The sequence below is a fragment of the Musa acuminata genome, chromosome BXJ1-4 (assembly GCF_036884655.1).
Source record: "Musa acuminata AAA Group cultivar baxijiao chromosome BXJ1-4, Cavendish_Baxijiao_AAA, whole genome shotgun sequence".
NCBI lineage: Eukaryota > Viridiplantae > Streptophyta > Magnoliopsida > Zingiberales > Musaceae > Musa > Musa acuminata.
In genome coordinates, this window is record NC_088330.1 from 16,689,082 (window position 1) to 16,700,000 (window position 10,919).

The 10,919-nt window shown below is 38.7% G+C and overlaps 1 protein-coding gene across 5 annotated transcripts in view; it reads left to right on the top strand.

Moving 5' to 3' along the window:
- The first annotated feature begins 8,394 nt into the window (after positions 1-8,394).
- The window catches only part of LOC135649838 (bZIP transcription factor 1-B-like), a 5,541-nt gene continuing 3,016 nt past the window's right edge, over positions 8,395-10,919 (top strand). The window contains exons 1-8 of one of the 5 annotated variants that reach the window (XM_065168736.1): positions 8,395-8,590; positions 8,758-8,953; positions 9,060-9,125; positions 9,251-9,337; positions 10,277-10,363; positions 10,470-10,529; positions 10,609-10,790; positions 10,875-10,919. The exon at positions 10,875-10,919 is cut by the window's right edge and continues 13 nt beyond it. In XM_065168736.1, coding sequence (XP_065024808.1) covers positions 8,897-8,953; positions 9,060-9,125; positions 9,251-9,337; positions 10,277-10,363; positions 10,470-10,529; positions 10,609-10,790; positions 10,875-10,919 — 584 coding nt within the window. In that variant the 5' untranslated portion in view covers positions 8,395-8,590; positions 8,758-8,896. Of the gene's footprint in view, positions 8,591-8,741; positions 8,954-9,059; positions 9,126-9,250; positions 9,338-10,276; positions 10,364-10,469; positions 10,530-10,608; positions 10,791-10,874 lie in introns of all 5 variants that reach the window. The other 4 variants (XM_065168746.1, XM_065168725.1, XM_065168717.1 and 1 more) reach the window with 4 other exon arrangements.

The following is a 10,919-nucleotide window of genomic DNA, read 5'->3' on the forward strand; positions in this document are numbered from 1 at the left end:
TTTTTTTGGAAGAAGTGCAGCGAACCTTATGTGATACGCAAGTCACACAAGGTGGAGAATGAGGGAAGGGGCTGCTGCTATAGATTGCTGCAGCAGATTGAGTAATCTACAACAGTGCCCAAAGATGCCGGCAGCTGCTGTGGATTGTTGCTTGCTGCAGCAGATTGTAGAGGCTGCAGTTCGCTACTGTGGATTGTTGCTTGCTACAACAGATTGTAGAGACTGCAGTTCGCCGGAAGATGGCCGCGAAAACAACAGCGGTACTCAAGGCTGCGGTTCGCCGGGAAATGGTCGCGAAAATCTACAGCGGTACTCAAGAAAACTGCAGTGAAAGAAATCTACAGCAATTAGATGTATAGAGGAAAGTGGCAGCGAAAGCTGCTGCGGTAGAGGAAGGAAGATGCAGCGGTTGCGACTGCTGTTGGCCGGGAAGCAACTGCGACAGCGAAGGAGGAAGACACGGCAACCATCGTTAAGCAAGGAAGACTGAGCGAGGAAGACACCGCTGTTCGCCGTTCGTCGCTATTGAGGAGGAGGACACCGCCGTTAAGGAGGCGCTGTTGTGTAGAGGGAAGCGAGGCCGGCGAAGAAAAACAAGATCGGCGATGAAGGAAGAGGCAGCGTGTTATTGTGGCCGCTTGGCTAACACACGGCGATACTACTGTCGCCAAGGAGGAACTGCTCTGATACCATGTTAGAAAATAAATAGATAAACAAGTTATAGAAAAAGTTGATTGTTATTAACACATCCCCTTTCCTTTTATACAAGTTAGAAGGAGAATTTTCTTCAACAGGTTAGAGGATTTTCCTCAACAGAATAGAGAGATTTCCTCAAACAGTTAAGGAAATCTCATCTAATCTCATCTACTTATCAGTGTCAACATTAAAATCAAGTTAAATTATCTTTAAAATTGGGATTGACGACCAACTTCTAAGCTAATATCTTGGAGAGCTCAAATCTCCAAATCATGTGGGTCCATCTCAAAAGCTGATAATTATCTACATCCATAATTAAATATGTTAAGTTCTTATTTTGATTGGTCAAAAAATTAAAGTGATATAATTAAAGTAAAATTATTCAGAAGCATAATTATTATAAAAATTAATTGTGTGGATACAATTAATGACGGACAAGTTAGTAATATGAAATATCCTGAGGTATAACTATAGATACAATTATGAATATAAATAGGGTTATAGTCCTCGATTGTAGTATCAATTTTCATATTTCTCTTCACTTATCAAAGATAAACAAAAGGGTTCTTAGAGATACCATGCAATTAGAAGGCTAATTCACCAATTAAACTAAAATACTTCGATGGATTCATCAGATATACTTTCATGTTAATATGTTTCATAATTGTTTATGATTTTATGTATATTATTATGAATTTAATAAGTTTTTATAGAAACATTCTAAAATTTGGTTTTGATTCTATAAAACATGTTTGATCTACATTTGATGTGTTAAATAACTAACACATGGTATCAGAGTTGCTCTTACAATGATTACTGAACATCTAAGCTCATTTTTTCATGCATTTTAATGATATTTTTTATTAGTATTTTGGCGTGATTCGATTATATTGTCATCAGGAAAGATGATGGTTTTATATGCTTTTTCCTTTTTGTGTTTTTTCCTCTTCACAGTATGCACAACACATGATATTAGAGTTCCTATTGTTGTTTATTTTTATAATGCATAAACTTCCTCATTGCAGTGCATCTTCCGGTTTATTTTTTAAAATACATTTGGATTATATCTAATTAATTAAATTCATACAAATTCAATTAATAATAATTGGTTTAAACATAATATTGGTTATATAAAGTTGATTGTTGACATAAATCGAATAGCTTATATGCGGCAAATGTTTCAATCAATAAATTAAGGTTAAGCTAATTTGATTAATATGGTTCAAATTCAATTAGTGATTATATAATTATTTAATATTCGATTGACTAATTTGATGCATGAAGTTACTAAAGTGACCTCTCGTGTGTGGCAGTATGTATTTACATCCATGTGAAAATTATTCGGCTCAAGGTTAATTGACCGGTAGGATTCTATACACATGTAAACATGTAATAATTATAAAGTTGTATATGTGAATAATAAATCAATCCAAATATGAATTTATCATTTGATATGCCTTATTATCATTACAATAAGACTACCACTAACAATTAATATTGAAGTCCAAAGACAAGATATTAATGTTGCACGTGAAATCTTTAGATGAGTTATATCATTATTTGAGTTTACTTAAGTTTATGGAAATATATATAATTATAATTTATGGTTGTCTATTGTTTTGTTGTTTAGGTTCTCTTGCAACAATATCTGCTATTCAAAACGGAACCAACTTTAAGGATTTGAAGGAAAATATTCTGATCGTTTTAGGCTGCATGGATTTGGACCTTGTATTAAGAGTGTTAGGATCAAGAGGTCGGCACTAAGAGGGGGGATGAATTAGTGTAGCGGATAAAATAACGTCTTCAAAAACTTCGTTGAAGCGAATAAAAATGTCGGTTTCAAAAATTTTCTCGTTCGTTGAAAACCGATCTCGAAAATATACTTAACTTGAAAGAATGTTTGTAAAGGTGTGCGGCAAAAGTAACGAGGAAGTAAAGCATATATGGAGGTTTGCAATAAGGTAAATAACAATAAGTAAATGCAAACCAGAGTTTTAGAGTGGTTCGGTCAACGTGATCTACATCCACTTTCGGCTTCCTCCTCCGACGAGGTCACCGGCGTCCACTAGAGGCCTTCATTCAATAGGCGAAGGCCAATCACCTTTTACACCCCTCTTCTCATTTTACTGGGTTTAGGAGATAACCCTTATAAGTACTCGCTCTCCTCTCTAAATAGAAATCTAAGTTTAAGCTAGAGGAGGGAATACACTTATGATCGCAGCAGCGTTTTCTCTCTTTTAATCTCTCTATGCTTGCGTTGTTTAACTATGGATGAGAGGGGTATTTATAGGCTTCAAGTTGATTCAAACTTGGAGCTTAAAACTTTCCCATCCCGGGTTCTCCGGGCACGAGTGGTACTACCGCCTACGCTGGGCGGCACCACCGCTCAGTGTCAGTCTGACTGACACTGCCTTGGGCGGTACCATCGCCTGGCACCTTGCCAGGGGCGGTACAACCACCCAGGCTGGCGATACCACTGCTTGACACAGTCTGGAAGACTGTGTCATGACGATGAGACTTCTTGGGGCACTGTTTGGGCCTCTTATTGGGCCCAACACAGTTCTTACATGGGCCTAGCTAGCCCCTAATTAGGTTGGCCCAAATCCAAGCCCAATTACGTGCTAACTACGAAATCTTAAGACATTTGCTAAGCTAAACAAGTCCATATGGCTATTCTTCTGGCAAGCTTCCGATGATCTTCCGGCGAACTTCCGACGATCTCTCGGCAATGTTCCGGCGGACTCCCGGCAAGCTCCTGGACTTCACGACGATCTTCTTAGCGAGTTCCGATGAGCTTCTCTGGCAAGCTCCGAGACTTCTCGGCTGGTTCCGCTAGAACTTCCGACGAACTCTCGAACTCCCAACGAAATCACGTCCTTGACTTCGAGACTTCATTTTGCTTCATGCCTTGCTATCATAGTTAATCCTGCACATGAAAAACACACTTCGATCTAGACAATTAATACTAAGTATTAATAATATTGTCCGGCATGTTATTGGTCCCTCGACACTTCGTCCGATTCTTCGGCGCATCGTCCTCTCTTGCGACCTATTGCCCAATCGGCCAGTTAACTCCGTAACTCCGATATCCTTGGCGTAATATCTACCCTTCTTTGCCTGATGCCTGAACCACGGCCCGAAGCCTTTTGTCGATTTGTTGACCGTTCCTCCGGCCCGACGTCCAATCTTCTGACATGTTTTCCCCCGGCACAACATGATTTTTCCTGCTTTAATTGTCTCATCCTGATCGAAGCATCTTGTGTCACTCAAAACGCAGATTAAAACATAAACACATATCAATTGGTTTCATCATCAAAATACGAGATTCAATAGAGGGAAGACCAACCCACTTCTCTTACGGAAAATAGTACTCATGATGAAAGGAAACTATATGAAAAGTGGGACAGGTCTAATCACATGAGTCTCATGATCATTAAGCGTGACATTCCAGAAGTATTTAGGGGTGCGATATCTGAAGGGATTACCAAGGCCAAAGATTTCTTTACCGGAATAGGAAAGCGTTTTCTTAAAAATGATAAGGCGAAAACAAGCACTCTGCTACAAAGCTTGATTTCCATGAGGTACAATGACAAAGGAAATATAAGGGAGTATATCATGGAGATGTCTAAACTTGCTTCAAAGCTTAAAGCATTAAAGCTTGGCTTATCATAGGACTTATTTGTCCATTTAGTTTTAATATCTCTCCATTCACAATTCAGTTAGTTTAAGGTCAGTTATAACTGTCAAAAGGACAAATGATCTCTTAATAAGCTCATTTTATATTGTGTGCAAGAAGAAAAAAGTTGAAGCAAGAAAAGATTGAAAGTACCAACTTGGCGAGTACCTCTAAGGACAAGGGTAAGAAAAAAAATACAAATATAAAAAGAATGAGGCTGATAAGAGTCTAGTATAGAAGAAACAAAATAAAGATGATACTTGTTTCTTCTATAAGAAATTTGGGTATTTGAAGAAGGACTATACCAAATATCACACTTGGCGTGCTAAAAAGGGTATCTTCGTTACTTTGGTTTATTATAAAGTTAATTTAGCTTCAGTATCTGGAAACACTTAGTGGTTAGACTCCGGTGCAACTACTAACATCAGTGTTTCAATGCAAGGTTGCCTGTGCTACCGAAGGCCAAATGATGTTGAGATATGCATTTATGTGGGGGATGAAAAATTAATAGATGTGGAAGCTATAGACATATTTAGATTGTTATTGTGTACCGGATACTATTTGGATTTGAAAGACACTTTTGTTATACCATCATTTAGACGAAATTTAATTTCTGTTTCTTATTTGGACAAATGTGGTTATTCTTATTCATTTGGAAACAATCAGTTTACTTTGTCTTTAAATTCAAAAGTGATTGGAACTAGTTCACTTATGACTTATGACAATCTATATTTGCTTGATACTATAGCGTCCTATTATGAATCCCTGAATACAGAATTATGAAGTACTAAACGTAAAATTAAAAAGGGAGATAAGTTCAGTCTCAATCAGTGCCCTAAAGGAAATCTAGAAACTCAAGAAATGCAGAAGATTTGGTATGCATCAGTTGTAGGGAGTCTAATGTATGCACAAGTTTGTACACGTCTGGATATAGCATACATTGTTGGCATGTTACGCAGATACTTAAGCAATCTTGGAATGGATCATTGGAAGGCAGGAGTTATGAGATATTTAAAGAAGATATAGAAGATCAAACCATTTGGAGATAATTGGGTATTCTGACTCCGATTTTACTGGATGCCAAGACAATAGGAAATCCACTTTGGGCTATATTTATATGTTGACTGGTGGGGCGATTTCTTGGCATAGTTCTAAGCAATCTCTTATACTTCTTCCACCATGGTAGTATAATTTGTAGCATGGTTTGAGGTATCCAATTATGAAATTTGGTTGAAGAATTTTGTCATAGGGCTAAAAATAGTATAAGGGATTGAAAGACCACTAAAGATATACTATGACAATAAATCAACTGTTTTATACTCCAACAATAATAGGAGCTCGAGTAAGTCAAAGCACATTGACATCAAGTTCATAGTTGTGAGAGAAAAGATACAAAGTAGACAAATTTCTATAGAATATTTAGGAACAAACTTTGTGTTGGTAGATCCTTTCACAAAAGGTGTACCACCCAAGTTATTTCATGAGCATATTGCTCGTATGAATATACTAGAATTTGAGGAAACTTCAGTTTAGTGGGAGTTTATTATATATTTGTTGTATGTTCTATGCCAGATTTTATATTTATATAGATATTTTCTGATTAGAAAGAAAGTTTCAATTTATTATGCTTTATATATTATGACTATTAAAGTTATTAATGATCTTATAAAGATAAAATTGGACCAGTTGAAAATTGACATGTACATATTACATTCATGTAATTTTCATGCTATATATTTTATGATTGTTCTATGTCATTTGGTTATATTAATATTAGTGATCATTGATTGATTTAGCTATGATTAATATAGCAAAGACTATTTTGGTCCTATATTAATATGGCCAATGGATAAGATTGTATTATATGCCTTGTTTAATAATGGCAACAGTTTTGAGCTCATAAACTATATCACATTTATAAGGATATATATATGTGACCCAGTGGGAGATACTTAGAATTTTAAGGGTTACACATGCATAATTAAATATGTTAAGTCATTACTTTGATTAGCCAAAAAATTAAAATGATCTAATTAAAGTAAACTTATTTGACTAAGGGGTATAATTGTTATGAAAATTAATTATGTGGATACTATCAATTACATTTTTAACTTGATGACAAGACAAGTTAGAAATATGAAACATCTTGGGGCATAACTATAGATACAGTTATGAATATAAATGGAGTTATGGTCTCCAATTGTAGTATCAATTTTCATATTTCTCTTCACCTGTTAAAGAGAAACAAAAGGGTTCTTAGAAACACTTTGTAATTGGAAGGCTAATTCACCAATTAAACCAAAATATGTCGATGGATTCATCAGGTACACTTCCGTGTTAATATGTTTCATAATTATTATAGGATTTCATGTATATTATTATGAATTTAATAATTTTTTATGGAAACATTCTAAAATTTAATTTTGATTCTATAAAGCATGTTTAATTTGATGTGTTAAATAAGATTTAAGACTTCATATTCCAATCTAAAGCTACTCATGTCATTCTTTTTCGTTTTACATAAGGTAGAAATGGCCAATGGGAACGTGACAAATGAGAGTGTGAGACTTGAGGCATAGGAACGATTTGGCAATGCGTCGATGTGTGATCGAGTGAACGAGTGAGTGATGCCCAGGCTCGATGGTTCATGTCCCGTACTCACTTATCCCCATTACCTCATCATCGTCTCATCCTTCTTCCTCCTCGGGAAACTCGTGTTCTCTCTCTCCCTTTACCCTCTCCTCGTTGTCTACGGATGACCACATGTGAGCTGACAAGCATCCCTCTCTCTTTGCCACACCTCCCACTGTTTTCTTCTCGTCGTCATCCTTCCTTTCCCCAAGTCCAAACCATCGGTTGTTATCTCCTACCTTTTTCTTGAGGTGGTGTAGTCAGATGATTACAGGTTGCTGCAATTAGGCCCGATAACGGATCAGGTGCTTACATTTTGACATAATAAAAATATTTCAAATAAATCAAATTATTGGTGGTATTAGAAAATATTTTTAAAAGAAAAAATTCAATATAAATAAAAAACAAAATTTCAGTCCTATAAAATAAGATAAAAGGAATAAATGATATTTAAAGAATAATTCTATGATAATATAAATCAAACTTACGTGCCTATTTTTCTAAAGGAATGCGGCCCACAGATGGAGCCCACTTTGTAGGAGTTGGGTCAGAGCTGGCTGAGTTTTAGGCAGGCCTAACTCAAAGCCCACATCAATCTAGGGGCTCCATTGATGTGTTCCGTGTTGGAGCCCCACAGCGAATCCTCGACAGCAGTAGCAGTAGATATCGTCTTCCTCGTCGCTTCCCTGTACGGAAAACATTTCCGATCTCATTGCCTCCTCCTGTGTGTGTGAAAAAGAACGCTCTCTCTGTAGGACTCCATCTCCTCTCAGTCAACCACGACCAAACCCCGCCCACGAGCTCCTCCGCTGAGGCGAAGGGCCTGTGTCGTTCCATCCGTCTCGGTCTCGCATGACGACGTTGCCCTCGTAACCTTCCAATCCATGGCTGAAGCTGCAAGCTTTCTGCAGCGAACATGGCGTCGAGCCTGGAAACCCAGAAAGCTGCAATCCGGCGGCGATCTGATGCATACATTGCATGTGAGGATATCAGAGCCATGCATGAAACGACAAAAGAGAGGCTGTCGGTGATGATCCAGTAGAAACATGCGAAGATTCCAAGAGCCTACATATGGATGATGGCAGATGGCTGCCATTGTTGGGCGATCATGCTGGACTCATTCAGTCATCGAGTTGTGTTCTGTCTGCTCTCAAAACTACAGCAATGGCTTCACGTTGTATTATATATATCTTCTAAAGGTCTCAAATGAAGGAAATAAATTAAGGTGTATGAGACAAACACCCAACCCACAAGAGGCATGGTGAGACGGAGGCCATCCATTGGTTGACTTATGGTGTGTGTGTGGCGCTCAACACACCTGAACAAGGAGACCACCACTTTATGATCCCGTCTCGGTCAATGGATCTCCACAAATAAGATCCGTTTCCCCGATAACTAGCTTCTGACGTTTCCCCACTTCGTTTCACTTCCCGCTCGCCACACCTTGCGGCTGCCTCCTTCCCTCCCCCTCCCTCTTCGCGGAAGCCATCCGATTCGATTTCGTGGCGACAGCAATCTCTCCCTGCTTGCACCGATCGGTCCAGTTTTCGGCTTCATTCCTCCTCCGTCGAAATCTCGCTTTCTAAGGTAGTATCGACTGCTTCTCTCCGCATGAAATCTCTCTCGCTCTCTCTGTCGGCCCTACGAATCCGGAGTTTTCTGTACTAACGAGCTGTAGATCTTCGTTTACTACAAGAAATGGCGTTTTCTTTTTTCTTCCATGCTGAATAATTCGTAGTTGTCGCGCTTCGTAGGGTTTTTGACATACTAGGGTTTTGGACCTAAACCTAAGGTCGAGCCCGACGGGAGCAATCCCCTTTCCAATGTCGGGTGCTTAATCTACGGGTTTTCGCTTCACGAGACGAATTTGGGTGGCCGAGTGGACGCTTGACCATGGGCAGCGGCGAGGGTGAGGCTTCGGCCAAGTCTCCAAAACCATTGGCGGGTCAGGTACTTGAAGTCTCATCTTTATGGTCTTCACTATGATCTGTTCAAGAAATTTGGTTTCCTTCTCGCTGAGAAAAATTGGGTTCTTCCTTGTCGTTTCCTGGTTTAGGAGCAATCTCCTACCACTAGCTCTGCTGCGGCCGTGTCCGTTTACCCAGATTGGTCCAACTTTCAGGTGGAAAGGCTTCACCTTTTTTCTAATCAGAAATCGTATACTTATGGAGATTTTTTTTTCTTACCTTTTAGGGAGATTTATGTTTCCTTGCGTCCCTCATAAGCTGGTTATTTCTGTTTTGGCAGGCGTGTCCTCCGATTCCGCCTCATGGACTCTTCCCTTCCCCAGTGCCATCGAGTCCCCAGGCTTATCCTTATATGTGGGGAGCTCCGGTATGGAATTCATACATGGATACTATTGCTTGCTTATGTGTCAAAATCATCTCTATCTCGTTTAAGTTCCTCACAGTGGATCTTTTCATATTTTAGCATTTTAGAATAGGAAATAAATATGATTTGGCAACTAGAGTAGATGGTAGCATCCAATTTGGGTCGTACTTTGAGACAAGTGTTGGGCCTAAATATGTTATCAGATTCATGTGAATCAACAATGAGCACCTTGTTTCTTTGAAGGGTTCTTCTAGTAACATCACATATTGGAGGTGAACTCGTGAGCCTCTTAGGCTGCCTGTGTCTTCCAGAATGATTGTCGCACACCTTGTCAGTGGTCACCTCATTCATTGAGTACTGCTAAATGTTCTATCAGGAATGCTTTGCATGCACAAATTCTATTTAGGTGGACCAGAATACTCCTGCAAAATTTCAGGGGTGATGCCAGCTATCTCAAACCTGATGTGTGGGACCAACACATATGGGCTCCAGTCATCAGATCTGTGAGAGGTGACATCATTCTTAAAAATCTTCAGGAGCAGTTCAGTCACTCCTTAGCAGCAGAAATCTTTGCATCCTTACGAGGTACTGCAGTATTAGGTCCTGGAGTGGTAGAAAGCTGCAATCAATTGGAGAAAATCCACAAAACTTTGATGATTCTTGTGTACTCTTACAGGATCAACAATTGTCGCAGGCTATATCTATCTCTTCATTTAGCTCTTCCAGGATTTCTAAGATGTAAATTTTCTTTTATATTTCTGTTGAGCTTCATAACCTTTTCTTCTCTTTTCTTTTACTTATTTTAGTTGATGGTGTTAATGCTTATCTCCTTCATGTATCGTATACCTTTGCAGTGAATGTTAAGCAAGACATTATCATCATCATTCATGAACCTTGTAGCAGTTCTTATAGGCATTTACGTCCATTTTCTTTTGTCAACAGCACTTGATGCCACCTTATGGGACTCCACTACCTCCATACCTCACGTATCCTCCTAGAGGATTATATTCTCATCCCTCAGTTCCTCCGGTATTTCCTCCAAATGCATTGAATGTGTCTTTTGCATAGAAATTTGTCTTTTCTCTAATGTACAACTTAGATGTCCTATGTGATCTTATTGTTCTGTAATGAACAGGGGTTACGCCCTTTTGGTCCTTTTGCCATGTCTACTACAAATATGAATGCTGAGAATTCTGTAAGCATGTGATTTAGCTTTTTAAACTATTTTGCAACATAATTAATATCGCCAACAGAGATTGATGTCCACATCTTAGGGAGTTGTTCCCAGCAGCATGGAAATGGATGGTAAGTCATGTAAAGGTAAGGAAAAAGGTCCCACAAAGCGATCCAAAGGAGGTTGCAGTAGTTCAAATATGATTTCAGAAAAGAACAACAGTGAGACATGTAAATCATCAGGGCCACCAGCTAATGAAGTCTCCCAGAGGTGTATAATTCCGTAAGCCTGTTTATCATTTTCGTGTCTTTATCTTTACACTCCTTTGCAAGTTGTCTGTTGGATAAAAGAATATGGTTGTTGCAGTGGTGATAGCACAAGTGATAGTTCAAGTGAAGAAGAGAGTGATGA